Source organism: Aspergillus multicolor, assembly GCF_047715735.1.
Source record: "Aspergillus multicolor strain CBS 133.54 unplaced genomic scaffold BDW74scaffold_40, whole genome shotgun sequence".
Taxonomy (NCBI): domain Eukaryota; kingdom Fungi; phylum Ascomycota; class Eurotiomycetes; order Eurotiales; family Aspergillaceae; genus Aspergillus; species Aspergillus multicolor.
The window spans coordinates 199,447-215,334 of record NW_027395991.1 but is presented as its reverse complement, the minus strand read 5'-3'; the positions used below and the strand labels follow the sequence as shown (position 1 = coordinate 215,334).

Sequence of the window (15,888 nt, the reverse complement as noted above, 5' to 3'; positions counted from 1 at the left end):
CGTTCCCCACAAAGTTTTCGTCAATCGCATACCACAGCTCGTCATATGCCATGGCCGAGTCATTCAGGTGCGCCCAGCAGGCCGCGCGCCAGACCTTCGTCCACCCTGCGTTGGCATCTGCGGTGTTGCCCATACCTCGGGATATTAGCGTTTCTTGAATCGCGTTCTGGATAACAATTTACTCTCTAAAACGCTCCTTAGAGTAGTAAGCTGCTACAGCTGGTAAGATAATTTAGCTAACTAGATAGTATGCTTGTTAGTGATCACTATATATAAAGAACTTTGTTCTGTAAAGAAACACGTGAGATTAGAGGTTAAACATATAAGGGTATTAATATCACAGATTAAGAATGCCCTTACCCATCAGCTGTAAGGAACAGCTTCCGCGGTCGGTCACGGGACCCAGGCGAATTCTGACTAAGCATACTATAGGAGGTAACGTAATCAGTAAGATCTAGAAACAGCTGACTTCCAAGCTGGATAGATACTGGGGAGGTGGAGCATGAAAGAAGCAGATAGGGATGGAGGGAAAAGGTAGCATTTTCCAAGGTGCCTGACCTGGTCAGTTAAAATTAGAGGATAGCTGGATTTGGCTGCGAAGGAGGCCGTCTTCAGCGTTATCATGTCATAAGTGGAAACAGACTAAAGGTTACTGAAGTTAAGCATGAGGTGACTATAGAACGCTTGGCAGGTGCAGAATAGTTGTGCAAAGCACGCGAGGGCATGAAGGCCATCACGCCGTTGAGAGTCACGGGTGGAAATGCGGCCGTTTATGGCCTCAGTAGCGGTCATTTTCGGCGTCGATTTCACAGGTCCTTACATTCTAGTTGTAGATTGACGGTCCCAACTACTTTCTCCAATTTGTGCTTCCTAATGGCCGATGCCGAACCTATCCCAATTGTCCTCTGCGGCCGCACAGTAGAAGTCGGCAGTGTTGTTTCTGAACTCCTCCGTCCAGAATACGAGGGTAGACATGGTCGTCTTTGCTTCTTCGTCCTCCTTATAACAGTGCTCTAGTCATTCATTTCTGCTCCACTGCTGCCGCTGTAGAAAAGGAAATCCCGCTTCTCCTTTCTGGAAATGATCCTAAGCCAGAGATAGTGGCTTCAAACGAAGTAGGGACTCACAACTACACCCAGCCACCACGAGCTGTGGTATTCGGCCGTGGCTCCGAGCTAGATTTCGTCAAGGAGCTCCAGTCCATGTGCCGTGAACGCAGTCGGGCTCATGTGGCATGGGTAATTGGGGATCCGTCAAAGGCACCTGCTGGGCCTCCGCCGCCGGGTTATGCGCAGAGTGCAGCAGATGTGGTCAAACGGGTGCTTGCAAAGTGGAAAGAAGACGGCAAGGATGGTGCTTTCCTGATATACTAGGTTTGAACCTTATGGTATGTGAGCCAACGTGGTAGGAGATCGAGAGTGCAGTCGAAAGCAGCTGTCTTAGTAAAGAATTGAAGAATGATAAGGGATTATAGTCTTTATTGATCAGATTACTCGATCTCAGGCTCCGTCGTTTTGCCTTGTCCTTGCGGGACGCCACTTCACTTCGCCCATGTAGTCCGATGTTGTAACGGGCCCAGCATCTCTTTATCGCCTTCAGACTTGAATTATTGCGCTATCGGGGTGGTTCGTAACATCAGGGGGGGTATATTGAATCAACTTCTGCTTTTTTGCTGTTTTCTAGCATTCTTTAAGAGCAAGTCAAAGAGTGGATTGAGATCATGTGATGCGGACGAGTTCAATGACCCGAATCGGCTTAGTGGCCAATCTCCCGCGATAAGGATAAAAATAAATGCAAGCCCCGATCCGGCGCTTCCATCTTGACAGCTGCTTCACAGAGCATAGATACTGATGCAGACTGCATTCAGACGTACATATCATGAAGCTGCCACATACACACTTGACAGAGAATCGTTGGTTCTTATCGATCTGACACGGTCATTGTCGCTATTGTAGTCGTCAGCGCCCCACCGCAGCAGCAGAGATAAAGACACTAGTCCCAGGAGGGGATAGCGGGTTGCGTCAGCCTTGTGTGCCCCCCAGGCTCCAGGCCTCTTCATTATCTTGCCATTCACCTCTTCATCTTCATCCCTTCATCTCACTCATCCCTCTTCATCTACGTGAGACTTCTGATCAACCTTACTGAGCGCAACCTACTCACTGCTGTCATTCTCTCCTTTCATGTCCTTTTTCTAAACCGCTTACCGCCATGACCCTCCGCTCGTTTCTTCTCGGGAGCGCCCTTGCGCTCACCAGCGCTAGCGCCTTGCTTGTCGTTCCTGAAGTCGACGCTGACGCTTTCTCCATCAACGATGTCGCCCGTCTTCATCCGCTTGAAGCTCAGGCGGCTCAGCAGCAGCATGTCGACCTTCTCTGCACCGGATGTCCCTTCGCCGAGCAGAGTGGCGACGAAACCTCGCTGGTAAGTCAAGGTCATCTCCCATCCATTAGGGTATGCTCCGCACCTATCCGGACTAACCGTTGTAGTCGCTAGAATTTACTATCGATGATGGTATTCTCCTCGCCAACGACCGTCAAATCTTCCCTCCGGCGCCTCCGTCGCAGATCTCCGCCGTCCAGCGTCGCGTCCAAGATGGCGAAGAATCCGAGCCCGTCCCCCTAGGCTACGCCGTCGAAATGATGCCCCTTCCCTCTCCCCCCGAGGAGCCCTTTGACATGGTTGAAGTCCGATTCACCGTTCTCGATCTTGACGGCTACCCCGTTCCCCTCGACACCGTCGCCGTCACCCTCGTTCACGACGCCGAAGGCACTCTCTACATGGTCGGAACCAGCATCGAGGAGACCGCAGACCGTGAATCGTGGAGACAGTGTGGTGGAAACGCTCGGTGCTTGCGCCGCTTCTTGGTCCACCGTATCCGCACTATGTTCGCCGCGGCCAAGGAGCGCCTGATCGGAATGTTCAAGGGACAAGGCTGTGCTGACGTTGCTGCACCGCCCCCTCCTTTCCCTCCTCACGGCGACTTCGACCGCCACGTCTCCGAAGGCGAGCCCCACCGACACCACGGTCACCACGGCCCTTACCCTCCCCCTCACTTCCACGACAAATTCCATAAGACCTGGGAGCGTACCCTTCACCGCGTTGTGCGCTTCATCGTTGTCCCGGCTATTCTCGGAGTTCTCGCTGGTCTCGCTGCCAGCGCTGTTGGTATGCTTATCGGTCAGTTCGCTGTCTTCTTGTGGCAGCGTCACCGCCGTTCTTCCCGCAACGAGAACAAGGAAGAAGGCTCGATCTCTGAGAAGCAAGGTCTGATGACCGAGTCCTCCGAGGAACTTCCCCCGGCCTACACTGACGAGGAGGCCGCCGCTGTTCAGGCCGCCGACAAGGCTTGATGGATTACTGCGAGACTGCCACGAGCGACGACTGGAAAAGATGAAATAGGAGGCCAGGCTCTGGCTGCTGGACGGGAAGAGCTTTGGGATTGGAACTAGGAACAAGAAGGACGGGCTTGGATCTTTTATCTCGACTTTACTGTGTTCTGTTCTTGTTCTCCTTTCTGAGTCTGCTATTGTTACACTCTTGACATTCTCTATACTTTCATATTGTAAAGTGAACTGATCTCACAAATGTAATTCGTTTCGTACTTCGCTCTCACCTCTAAACTAATGCTCGAAGTCAATCAAGGCTGGGATTGTTGCTTGTGATCTGTTAGTGATGGACGCAAATATATAGCTTTGTCCTAGTGTTCCGGCATCAACCATGATTCTCCTTTGGATGCGTCATTTTCAAGATCAATAAACAACTTGTTTCAATGAACTACTTAAGTACCAGAGAATACCTTGGTCAGGTATCGATGGTCATGGAGGTAGATGAGTTGGTTCGAACTTACATCTCATTGTTGCCAGCATCCCAATCGTGGTCTTACCTAGAGCGGGCGCGAACCTCAACCAGGCTCGAGGCCTAAGTGCCTGGATTTTCTGTATGAGCACATCAGCATCCTGACTTTCGTACCCCCGAAAGCAGAGTACTGAATCACGCAAATTGTAGTCTATCTCAGCAAGTAACCGTCGGCTGTACGGTATTACTAGGCCTGCTGGTGGAGGCTTGACGTCACGTGCAAGGATTTGCGGATGCCTGCCACTGCCACAGGGACGATCAGCTCGACACTGCATTTCCCCTCTTTCACTCGACTACCACAACCCTAGGCGCCCTACCCTGTCGCCGGCTGGGTGTCAATATGCTGCGCTAAATCTACGATGATTCTGACCTGCGCTGACCACCCGTCGGCTTTTGTCCATTCTTAGCGCTGCTCCGAGTGGCCTGAAGCTCCAGCACCACCTCCGCACATCCCCGGGCTGAGCCTCACCTCTGCCTTCAGTACATTCGCTTTCCCTTCGCCTTCGATCATCCTGCGGATACCGCTATACTCTCGCCAAGATGATGCAGTGGACGTCCTTTGTCCAGAAAGCTCAGTCCTTCATCGACCCTGCGAACTTCTCTCTCCCGAACCTGACCTCATCCTCCGACCGAAACCCGTCGAAAGCCTCCCTTTTCCGCCAACAATTCCGACTCCCCGACTCGCAAAACCCGCTTCACGAGATAACAGCGGAGCTCATACTTCCCGTATCGCACACCTCGTCATCGGCCTCAGGCGCCCAATCCAAGACTGTCGACCGCGGTGGCAATCGATATGCGGGTAGACTGCACCTGAGCGAGCGGTTCATCTGTTTCTCGACACAGCCCACTAGCTTTCTTCCTTCGGCAACCCTTAGCGCGTCCACACATTGGGCTGGTCAGACGAATGGCACAGGGCCGTCCGGAAATGGGTTCACAATTCCGCTGTGTTCGATTCGCCGGGTGGAAAGGTTGAACAGTCAAACCGATATCTTCTCTCTCGCATTGACAACATGGAACGGAGTGCTGGGGAAACAACAGGCACCTGGGTTCTCTCCGCAGAGATTCACCCTCGAGCTGGTTGGGAGCAGGCAGGCCTGCGAGCGATTTTGCGATGGCTTGAAGAAGAACTTGCGCGAGTCGATGAAGGAGATTGAAAATCTGCGATCCGTGGTCAATGACTGCTATTCGGAGTATCTCCTTTCGGGCGCCAAGTCGAAGGGCCAGTCGGCCGATGACTCTGATGCGAAACCACCTCCGGACGCTGGACTGGGAATGCTTTTTCGCTACCCCGGTGACGCCCGCAAGCTTCGAGATCGGAGTAAGATGAGGCTCTGGGGAGAATACTTCCGAGGTATGCATGCTTTTCCCTTGCTGATCATGAGCTAATAAAGTAGAAAATGGCCGTAACGCCACGTTGATCCGACAACCTACCTTCCACAAACTCATCCGCGTTGGCCTTCCTAATCGGCTTCGCGGCGAAGTTTGGGAGGTTGCATCTGGTTCTTTGAACCTGCGACTGCGGTCGCCGAAACTATACGGGGAGACTCTAGCGAAGTTTGAAGGCCAAGAGTCTCTGGCAATTGATGAGATCGAAAAGGACCTGAATCGCAGTCTACCGGAGTATCCGGGGTTTCAGAGTGAGGAAGGCATAGGACGTCTTCGAAGAGTCTTGACTGCCTACAGCTGGACGAACGCTGAAATTGGCTACTGTCAAGCCATGAACATTGTTGTTGCAGCATTATTAATGTAAGATGCCGCAACTCCCATTCGACCAGACTCTAACCCCACCAGATATATGTCTGAGGCCCAAGCCTTCTTTTTGCTTTCTGTTCTGTGTGATCGGCTGGTACCAGGATACTACTCGACTACCATGTATGGGACATTGCTTGACCAGAAGGTGTTTGAGTCGCTTGTCGAGAAAACTATGCCGATCCTCTGGGACCACCTGGGAAAATCCGACGTCCAGCTATCAGTTGTTTCTTTGCCGTGGTTTCTTTCTCTATATATAAACTCCATGCCTTTGGTGTTCGCTTTTAGAGTCCTCGATGTGTTCTTCTTGGAAGGACCAAAGGTACTTTTCCAGGTCGGACTGGCGATCCTCCGAATCAATGGGGAGGAGCTTCTCGACGTTCAGGATGACGGCTCATTTATCTCGGTGTTGAAATCCTACTTTTCTCGTCTTGACGAGTCAGCTCATCCACGATCCGAGAACCCAAAGCTTAGGGCCATCACGCAATTCCAAGAGCTCATTGTAGTGGCCTTCAAGGAATTCTCGCAAATCACACATCAAACCATTACTGAGCAGCGCGAGAAACACAAGGGCGCGGTCCTAGAGAACATTGAGAGCTTTGCCAAGCGCACGTCAATCAGGAACCTCGGTCCCGATAGCAAGAAATTGAGTCCAGAGGATTTAGGAGCAATCTACGATCGCTATTATGAGGTTCTCTATGACTACCAGCAGAGGAAGCAGGTTATCGAGGAGGAGAAAACCCGACAAGAAAGAAAGAAATCCCAACGCGTTTCTGTCCTCGGGCCGTCAGTAGACCGTGAAGTTGGCCGTGTCGGCCTTGGTCCTAGTCCAACTCATATGGATTACGACGCGTTCCGAGAATTTCTCGCCGCAACCGCCAAGTGGGCAATTGCCGACTCTCCCGGACCGTCTCGCAAGGTGTCAGACTCAGGTAGCTTCCGAGGGTTGGGACGAGCCCCCCTGGCCAAAAGGCCAGCACCAGCTGACCATGAGTTCATGCAGCGCTTGTTCCGCAAGTGGTCTACCGATCCAGATGATGGGCTGAATCTGCAAAACGTGGTCAACGGCATTGCACGTCTCAAGGGACCTCATGATATCATGAACAACATCAGCTACTTTTTCGACCTCTATGACGACAACGGCGATGGCATGGTTGATAGGGAGGGTATACTGCGGATGTCGGAAGCACTGCTCTTCCTTTCCCGCCGGGGATTCGAAGGGACCATTACCCCTAGTCAAAGCACGGAAGATTTGACTCCCGGCAAAGATGATGACAAACTCAGCACGGGAGAACGATTCTTGGGGAGTGTGAGCTCCTTCATACGGCGATGCTTCGAGTACGCCGATCCTACCAACAAGGCTACAGAAGAGAAGCTAGTTGACACGACGGACAACCTGAATTCATTCAGCATTGGTGACGATGAGGAAGATCTGATCGATGTTGGTGAAGATGATGTGAAGTCCGAGTCTTCCTCGAGTCCCAAGGCCCAAACGTCAGAAACTCCTGGGAGCGAGCCAACAGAGAAACAGCGTGCTCGCAGCACGTCTGTGTCGGCGAATCAAGCTCTGGACCCAAACAACCCTCTACATATCACACTCCCCACGTTCCGAATGGTTGTTCTAGCCGATGAGTTGCTAGAGCAATTCTTCGACAACTACTTCCCCCAGTCCTTCCACCTGTCTGAGCAAGGCGCAACCGCCGTACCGCTCCCCACGCTCTCCTCCAACCTCACTACATTCTCTAACATCAACGCTCCCAAGCCTCAGATCTCCACCGCTGGTGCGACAGTTGCAGGTGCATCGGGTGGCATCGTCCCGCCAAATCGCGGTCTCCGAGGCGTCCTGGACAACATCGTCACCGACGGCATCCGCATGGCAGCCGAGGTGAAGAAGCGAATGGACGAGGCCCAGCGCGAGCTGGAACGCAATGCCCTCAACCGCGATAACGACGAGGACGACGAAGAGGACGACGATGACCACCACGGCGCCACCCCGCTCATGGTCGGCGGGATCTCCTCCTGGGGCGCAGGCGCTTACGGCGCTGATCCGGAGCGGCGCAGCGTGCGGGAAACGGACCGGGATCTGCTGGAGGGCGCGGAGGTTGTCAACATCCGCGGACGCGATGATACGTTACTTCTGGATGATAAGGAACCCCAGAAAGGAAGCGGTAGTGATAAGAGTGCTGACGCGGGGCGAGATGAGAAAGTTGTCAGCAAGGTGGAGTTTGAGTCATAGTTGTACCTCCTCGATGAGGTGTACCGTATATATCAAGGCTAATCCATAGAGCTTACCTTCTGGGACATACTTGCATCTTCTTGATTAGCAGCTCTAATTGCAATTCTATCATCTTTTTCCTTGAAGTCGACGGCTCACCCTTGCCTATCTGTTCTTTTGGTCTCACTCCTACTCTTGTCCAGCGCAACCAAAGGAGCTGCCAATGAAATGAATCTTACGAGAGTATACTCGTAGTTCTTTTATAATCGCCGGATTAGAGTTGGTTGACCTGCGGTCAGGAAGGACGTTCTTCGACACTAGAGCGGTAACACAAACATTCGCTGGAAAAAGCGCATGCCCTTCTGTTCCAAGGTTGCGTTCTGCTCAGAGGTCATATTAATTCATTTCCATTATCCCATCTATCCATCTATAGGTATCTACGCATCTATATCTATCTATATACAACCCCCCTCTTCCTTTCTTTTCTTCAAAAATAAGAGAAACAAATCAAGCCTGTTTATCCGCATACGGCGCAAGTTTACTCTTCATCCTAAGTCTAGGCCCGTACACCAAAAACAGGACGGGGATAGGAATCATGATGACGGCGATACAGCCGAGCAGTGTACCGGCCCACTGGATGCCCATATTGTTGAACATCTGGCGCGTGAAGAGCGGGAAAACGCCGCCGACCATGGAGCGCATCATTGTGTTTGCGGCGAAGGCGGAGGCTGCACTGTATATCACACCAAGTTAATAGCTGACTTTGGGAGGAAGGGAGGGAGTAGGAAGGGGACAGGCGTACAAATTAAGATATGAGTCAAGGATGTAGTTGAAGCCCTGCATGAAGATGGAAGTGAGGCCGAAGCCGACGAGGACGCCGGAGGCTGTGGGGGCCATCCAGTGGATTGAGGGGTTGTAGCCGGTCCAGCCGAACCTATGCACTTCTTTAGCACTGATTTTCATATGATGAACGAAGTTAGTGTAAACCTACCAGAAAAGGCCTCCTGCAAACGCAATGCCACCTGCGATACACGGCGGCAACCGCCACTCCGGAATCGGGACGTTGTTATTGGCAATAAGCTTGCGCGTGTAGGACTTGTAGAACGAGAGGACGAATGCCGCGCCTAGGATCTCGCCGATGATTAACCCAATGAAGGGCAGGCCGCTAACGCCGAGCGACATCCCGTGGACGCCTTGGAAAACCAGTGGGAAGGCCTGGAGCATTGCGTAGCACAGACCGTACAGGAAAGACATGTACAGCGTCATGAGAAAGGCGATGGGCTCGGTAAACAGGATTCTAAACGGGCGCGCAAAGTTCTTGGTAATGAGTTCGCGGAAGTCAATTTCGAGCTCCTCCTGGCGGGCGTGGATACCCCAGTTGCGGGTCTGGCGGCGGAGGATCGCTGCTTTTTGGACGAGGATGATGGGGGCGTAGGTTTCCTGTGCGCATACGACTAGCAGACCGAGAGCAAAGAAACCGACTATTGCGGGGACGTAGAGTGTCCACCTCCAACCTAAATGGCTCTCTGCCGTGTATCCCCCAACGAATGGAGCGGTGTATGGCCCTAGGAAGACGGACATGGTGTAGACGGCGATGGCGATACCACGGTGGTGACTGTTGAAGAGATCTGACAGACTAGCCGGCACCAATGCAATAAGACTCGCGGCGAAAAGTCCAGAGAAGAACCGAGTGAGCATAATTGTTTGCGTATCCTTTGCTGTAGCCGTCGCGATGATGAAGAGGTCGAATCCCAGCATTCCCACCAGCAGTGGCACCCGTCGACCGATGAGTTCAGACATGGGCGCCCAGATGGTCGGTCCGGCCGCGAAACCAAGCACATACAGCGTCGTCCCAAGCGCACCAACTTCCTTTCCAAAGCCGAACTCGCTCATCGTGCCTGGAGTGGCGGTAGCGAAGACCGAACTGCCATACGCAGCAACCAGCGCAGCGAATGTTAAAATGCATCCTAGAAATACCCTGCTTGCGTCAGCGCTAGAAGTATTAAACAATCGCGAAACGCACCTCCTCTTCATCGGCCAATTCTGGGGATGCATTGGGTCATCGGGTCCCTCGAACTCAACAATATATGCCTCGACATTTGGTAAATCCGGGGGATAGGGCTTCCCAGCGCCGAGAGGCAGCCATTGTTCGCGCGGAATGCGACTGCGACTCGAACCGACCGTCTCCTGCTGCTGAAGCCGGTAAGTGTTGATGCGCTCCAGCTCGACTTCCTCTTCTCCATCGGCCAACGGGAGGCGGGCCGACTCGGCATCGATATCGATGGAGCTGTCGTCCCCGGTCTTCGTCTTTTCAAGCGGCGACATCGTGACTCTCGATCTCAGTCTCGACTGTCTCGACTGTCTCGACTCCTTAGAAACGGACAACACGGGCGCACAATTCAGGCAGAAAAGGCGTCATTGCAGTTAATAAATGCGGCCTCAGCTCGAGCGGGTCTGAAATTTCGCAGAGCTTGCGGGTGGGTCAGTGGCCAATGGATAACGCCATCATGGCCTCAAACAGCCTCTTGTTATCACCAGGCGCGGGGGATTTCCGCGGCCAAGAGCGCAAAGCCAGTGGTTCCGATGCCCAATTCCGGCGCACAGTCGTGGGTGCTTGGGCAGTGGCCCGGTGGGTGTGTGGTTCCCGACCTTGCGGACCGGGCGCCCGGGTGTTCGGCATCTTATTTGGATTTCCAATGATTCTTCGCTATGCCGAAGCACTCGACGCCTCGGTCCACTTCATTTTCTTCATAAACTGCTGCTGCGTTACTTCCTCTGCTGTCTGAACCTGAACTGCTGTTGCCAATCAGTGACCTGGATTTAACGTCTTATCTGTAAGCATTGTCGCTGGTGACTGAGATCCTTGCGACTACGGATCGTCGCAACGACTATTGCCGATCCACTCTTAGAAGGGACGGCCATATAACCAAGCTCTCCAGAGTAATCAAGAAGATATGTGTCCGACATTTGTAAGCCGCTGTTTCGCTGGCGCAAGACAGACAATCCACGGCTGTCTCTGTATCCCTGGTTTGCAGTCAATGTTCAGACACAAGTTCATATGAACATGATGACGCTAAACCAGGCGTTTATCTCCCCAGCCGGAGCCCTCCCACATTTCCCCGGGCTTGTGACAGCACGAGCATATCCTGGTTGAATCATGCAGAGTGGGGTTCATTGTCTATTGAAATGCTTGTGATGCTTGAACATCAATAGTGGCTCCATCTGTCTCCATAGAGTATAAGCAAGGGTTCCGGTCAAGCCAATATTTGCCCTATAGTGATGACGCTGTCTGTTGCAGGTTAAGACTCAACGGACTGTGCGCCTGATGAACGCCATGTGACTCGAGACGATGCATCTCGCTCTGATTCCTTCCAAAGACGTGCTCTCTGATCTTCTTAAGTGAGAAAGATTGTCACAGGATGCTGAGCCTTGGTTATGTTGACAGCATTCCTGGCCAACGTGATCTGCAGTGGATGTGAGAGCTTCGCCGAACTTGTTCGTCCCTGTCTCATCAGTTCAGGTATAGATCTTGTCAGGATGTGCGTCCACCCAGCCTCGAACAGAGTCGTTCAATGCGCTTGTTCTCCAATGAGACACTCCTGTTGAGACTTGAGCCGATGACTGTCTCGTCCTTGACAACCGTTTCGGAAGGCAAGCTGTTTCCCGTGCCGAAGGATTACGCCCTTAAAAGCAAAATCAACGCGCCGAAACCGGCTCAATAAGAAACCCAGATATCGTAGCCAAATTACATCGATACTGATAACGAGGGCGGCGGTAATGGCGACGAAGTGTCCGGCTGACACTGGCTGCAGCGCGGCGTATTTTTCCGACTGCGAGATCTCCTTTGCCCACCACATCCAGTCCTTTAATGGGTCAAAGCCTTTCGTAGAAGCCTATGGCAATTGGTCGAAGTGAGTTGAGAAGAGATTAACGAAGAAATTGAATTTGCCGGGGACGCAATGAGATTCAAAAGACCGAGAGAATTGTGTAGCGAGTGCTTGTGCTACATCAGATCCCTGCTCGAGCAAACAAGCTCCCCTTCCATCTCCTTCCATCTCGGCGTCCTGTAATTAACGAGCTTGGAGTAGCTCGGAACAGGTTGTCTGTGCTTCAATCCGAGACAGCAGTTCCATTGACGACCTCACGAGACGGTTGGAATAGAAATAGGTGGAGATCAGCTTTTGAAGCCCGCGGGCCCGGACAGCCTATATGGTTTCAGCATTCATATTTCCTATCTCAACCACGGATGGGAAGAGGCGCAGGGCAATCAGGAACCTGGAAATCGACTTGAAATCACGAGTTGATGACGGAAGTCCCTGCAGTTTGTTGTGCGGGAAACTGTTTCCGACGTCGCCGATGATGGCGAAATGCGGGGAAATAAATACAGCCCCTCCCCCAGCTCCTCGAGCTCCAAACACTAGAATCCATCTGTTCATTCCGAGGGCGAATTAACAACATGATCACCGGCCTCGCCCACGTCAACCTCCTCGTCCCCGCCGACTCACTCGACCAGGCCGAGACCTTCTACGGGGAAACACTCGGCCTCACCTCCGCACCGGTCCCGCATCTACAAAAAGGCACAATTCTCTGGTACACCACCGCTTATCCAGAAACAACGTTATAAACCTTGTCACTGACAGATTCTGGTAGGTTCAACCTCGGCACCTCCGGGCAGCAAATCCACGTCGCGTCCGGCATTAACGAGACCAAGACCTCCGATCGGCATCCGTGCTTTAAGCTCGAGTCGCAGGAGAAACTGCTTGAATTGCAGCAGCGGATATGGGATCATCATGTGCGTGGGGGAGATGCGGCGCCCTTGAACGCTGATAAGCCTGGTGAGAACTCGGGGACGAAGGGCGTGGAGTATCCGAGTCGGTTCTTTGCGAGGGATTATGCGGGGAACAAGTTGGAGTTTAGTCTTTAGATTTGGAATGTGGGATATGGGGAAGGGGAATTTATGGAATTATGATGTATGAAGTATTAGAACATGTTATTTCAATTGATTTCGTGCGTTTGTCTTGAAGGACATTTGCTTTTGATATCGGGAAAGGTACAGATGGCGTAGGCAGGCAACAAGCATTTAAATATAATATGAGTGAGTACGACGTCAACACTATCTCATTTTGACCAAGCTAACCATCTTTTAGCTATGTAACAATTGAAGGCGATCTATAACGCAAGTAACGCATCATACTGCTCCTGATCAACCGCCAAAACCGACAAATGCCGCAACCACGTCAAATCATGCTCGTCGTTCCTCGCCCAATTGCCAGATGTAACATCAGTCGACTCCCACGCCTCAACACCAGGGTTACTGCCAACGCGATCATTAAGCAGATACGCCTTGCCCTCTTCCACATTATCCCAGAACGGGTACGGCCCCTCAAAGCTGAGACTATCCTCGATCGTGCCATTGAGACGCGTCCAGTCACCAAAGAGCCCATCCGTGCTGATGTCCTGGACCGGCGAAGTCGTGGCCCCGTCGACGTAGAACCGGATCAGTGTGCTCTCGTCGACTTTCAGGAAAGACAGATCGATGACCGTCTCCTCGCCGAGCGTGAGGTACGTCTGGGGCTCCGTGAAGGTCCGGAAGTCGCTTGTGTATGCGTAGCGCATGCTGTTGAGGAGGATTGGGGTGCCTGTGTGGCTGGGGTCGTCCTCGGCGAACTATGCTGCCTGTTAGATTTTTCATGGGCAACAGGGGTGGGGGGCCGTACCAGCTGCGCTGCCCAGTGAACGAAGTACTGCCCCTGCTCCTCGTCCCATATGGCGTCCGGTGCCCACGCCATACCCGCCTGCTCGTTCTCCACCGTCACAAGACGCTCGTCTGTCCAGTTGACGAGATCCGTGCTCTCCCAGACGAAGATGGCTCGCGAGCCGTTGCTCGATGCAGCGCCCCAGTTTGTCTATTTCCATTAATATCCATCTTCCCATTAAGCAAGTGAGATTGCATACGGTATCAATATCCAGATCCGTCCCGATAATATAGTACTTCCCCTCATCATCACCTTCACCCCTGACGATAGTCGTATCCCGAATGGCTTTCGTGCCGAGGGCTGGCGTGATAACGGCGTTGCCGCCGTTGATCTTCTCGAAACCTAGGGGGTCGTCGTTGGAGCTTAGGGCGAAGTAGACGCTTTCGTCTTCGGTTGTCCAGTAGACGGCGAGGTAGCCGACTTTTGTCTCATCAACTTTCTTGCTGAGATGCTTGGTCCCGATGTGGGGGAGGGCGAAGACGCCTGGGAGGGAGAGGTATAGGAGCTGCAGGGCAAGGGACGGGAGCTTCATCTTGCTGTTTCTACTCCACTGGTCTCTGTACCTAGAATTTTAGGATCGGTATGGTTGTTTTACCTTGACTTGACGCTGGGGATGCGCATCTATTTATGTTCCCCTATCCTCGCTACAACCTCCGTTCGTGACCTTCAAGAAAGACTCTCATCATGCCACAAACCCCGGACCTACTCCTACATCTGCTTCTCCTGCGGGAGCTTGGCGTCTTCTGCATCAATGACGTTTTTTCCGGTCTGCATGTTTGCACCCTGAAGAATCGAATGATCGGCAGAACCGCCGGTGATTGTCCGGAATAGTCAAGTGTAGTCAATTTACCTAGGGCTCTCCCCGCATTTCATGTAAATATGTGGGGTGGCTTCGGGTTAATATGCGGCATTCTACCGAGGAGAAGGAAATCGAAGAGGCGGTTAATATATTGTAGTGCGCATGCCCTGGCTCCGAGGTAGTTTGTGCAGCCAGGTTACTTGTGGTGTGATGTCATTTGAAGAATCGAAATAGAGAGTAAATGCAGGCCCTTGGGTACCATATGGTGTGTAAGCGGGATATTTGATGCTATATCGATTACTATCTAGCACCCCCGGCACAAGCGTCGGACATTCCAAGGAGAACAGCTTCTATCCAACTGAGCCATCTGGCTTTGGTAAGTCGCCTTCCTCAGCTTTAACAACAGAATGAGGACACATCTTCCCCTCTCCCTCATCCCACCGATAAACAACCCCACTGCCAACATTATAATTATAATAATTATTCGTGCCCCCCGGAACAACCGCCCTGCGAAAGGTAATATTAATTCTGCCCCGATGTGCCTCACCCCCCTTCCGCTTCGGAATACTATGCAACCAATTCGACTGCGTCTCGCCACGCATAACGACCATATCGCCCGACACAAGCGCAAACTTCAGCGGCTGGTTACTGACACCGGGCCCCTGACTCGGCTTGTGCCTCATGAGGAAGTCCCGCTGTGCACCGAGCGATATCGATGCTATGGATGGGTTGGGTCCTAGGAACCGCTCGTCGTCCGAGTGGTAGGAGATGCTGTCGTCGCCTGTCGCGTAGTAGTTCACCAGGCAGAAGTTGTAGGTTGAGCCGTCGCCGATTGCGGCTTCAACGGAGCGGCGCAACTTGTCGAGGCATTCAGGGATTGGGCGCGGTCTGTACTGGTATTTGGTTGAAGGGATGGGTTTGCGCGTTTTGGTGTCCACCGGTATAAGTGCGTCTGATGGCTTGACGTCGGAATCAGACCCTGTGGCTGGAGTTGGAGCTGGAGCAAACTCCGCTGTCGCGTCAATCCCAAATACAGTCGTGAAGCGCGGGGTATTGATCTGTGTTGTCTGTCCCCCACGGTTGATGGAATACTGAACCCTGTAGAAGGGGAGTTCGCGACGCAGGAACTGGAAGAGCTCGCGCGCTGTCGGGGATGGAATCAACGGGTGGAAGTAGAGTAAGTCAAGATGTGGCTGATTGGTGATGCTCTTGGACTGTGCTCGGCTTAGATTGTCGAGGGCGCTGGTTAGTGAGGGTGGGAGGGAGGCGATTGGATGCGGATAGCTGGGGTGGTAGGTGTACGAGAGGGGCGCGGAGAGCTCCTCGTCAACCTTGAGCTTCTTGCTCTTGGGAGGTGTGACTGTTTTGTAGAAGGATTCTAGAGTGCGCTTTGCCATTCTGTACTCTGTAATTGTTGATTGCGTGTCTGTACAAAGGTTTGAGATAGATTTGACGCCGTGTTCTTTGTGAGCGTGGCTGATGATGTCACCGCAACGTCTTTCATGGGTGATCCC

General features: G+C 52.6%; 7 protein-coding genes across 7 annotated transcripts; 4 read left to right on the top strand and 3 right to left on the bottom strand.

Annotated features, from left to right (window-relative positions):
• Window positions 1-873: 873 nt before the first annotated feature.
• BDW74DRAFT_182991 (uncharacterized protein) lies at window positions 874-1,373 on the top strand (the record flags this gene model as incomplete). The annotated part of the gene is made up of 2 exons (XM_073730391.1): window positions 874-967; window positions 1,018-1,373. 2 exons carry the CDS (start codon window positions 874-876, stop codon window positions 1,371-1,373), a joined length of 450 nt encoding a protein of 149 aa, XP_073578964.1.
• Window positions 1,374-1,849: 476 nt separating this feature from the next.
• BDW74DRAFT_162311 (uncharacterized protein) lies at window positions 1,850-3,871 on the top strand. The gene is made up of 2 exons (XM_073725930.1): window positions 1,850-2,421; window positions 2,487-3,871. Exons 1-2 carry the CDS (start codon window positions 2,209-2,211, stop codon window positions 3,348-3,350), a joined length of 1,077 nt encoding a protein of 358 aa, XP_073578963.1. The 5' UTR covers window positions 1,850-2,208; the 3' UTR covers window positions 3,351-3,871.
• Window positions 3,872-4,152: 281 nt separating this feature from the next.
• On the top strand, window positions 4,153-8,007 carry BDW74DRAFT_103237 (GTPase-activating protein). The gene is made up of 3 exons (XM_073721558.1): window positions 4,153-5,206; window positions 5,250-5,601; window positions 5,647-8,007. The coding sequence occupies exons 1-3, from the start codon at window positions 4,396-4,398 to the stop codon at window positions 7,838-7,840; spliced, it is 3,357 nt and encodes a 1,118-aa protein (XP_073578962.1). The 5' UTR covers window positions 4,153-4,395; the 3' UTR covers window positions 7,841-8,007.
• A 195-nt stretch (window positions 8,008-8,202) lies between these two features.
• Window positions 8,203-10,147, bottom strand: BDW74DRAFT_162309 (MFS transporter; the record flags this gene model as incomplete). The annotated part of the gene is made up of 4 exons (XM_073725929.1): window positions 8,203-8,552; window positions 8,622-8,753; window positions 8,811-9,797; window positions 9,843-10,147. The coding sequence occupies 4 exons, from the start codon at window positions 10,142-10,144 to the stop codon at window positions 8,327-8,329; spliced, it is 1,647 nt and encodes a 548-aa protein (XP_073578961.1). The 3' UTR covers window positions 8,203-8,326.
• Window positions 10,148-12,275: 2,128 nt separating this feature from the next.
• On the top strand, window positions 12,276-12,743 carry BDW74DRAFT_182987 (putative glyoxalase family protein; the record flags this gene model as incomplete). The annotated part of the gene is made up of 2 exons (XM_073730390.1): window positions 12,276-12,409; window positions 12,470-12,743. 2 exons carry the CDS (start codon window positions 12,276-12,278, stop codon window positions 12,741-12,743), a joined length of 408 nt encoding a protein of 135 aa, XP_073578960.1.
• A 196-nt stretch (window positions 12,744-12,939) lies between these two features.
• BDW74DRAFT_188620 (glycoside hydrolase family 43 protein) lies at window positions 12,940-14,459 on the bottom strand. The gene is made up of 3 exons (XM_073731773.1): window positions 13,775-14,459; window positions 13,537-13,725; window positions 12,940-13,486 (listed from the first exon to the last, which is right to left on the bottom strand). Exons 1-3 carry the CDS (start codon window positions 14,105-14,107, stop codon window positions 12,989-12,991), a joined length of 1,020 nt encoding a protein of 339 aa, XP_073578959.1. The 5' UTR covers window positions 14,108-14,459; the 3' UTR covers window positions 12,940-12,988.
• A 265-nt stretch (window positions 14,460-14,724) lies between these two features.
• Window positions 14,725-15,771, bottom strand: BDW74DRAFT_182985 (alpha-ketoglutarate-dependent dioxygenase AlkB family protein; the record flags this gene model as incomplete). The annotated part of the gene is made up of 1 exon (XM_073730389.1): window positions 14,725-15,771. One exon carries the CDS (start codon window positions 15,769-15,771, stop codon window positions 14,725-14,727), a length of 1,047 nt encoding a protein of 348 aa, XP_073578958.1.
• Window positions 15,772-15,888: the final 117 nt, after the last annotated feature.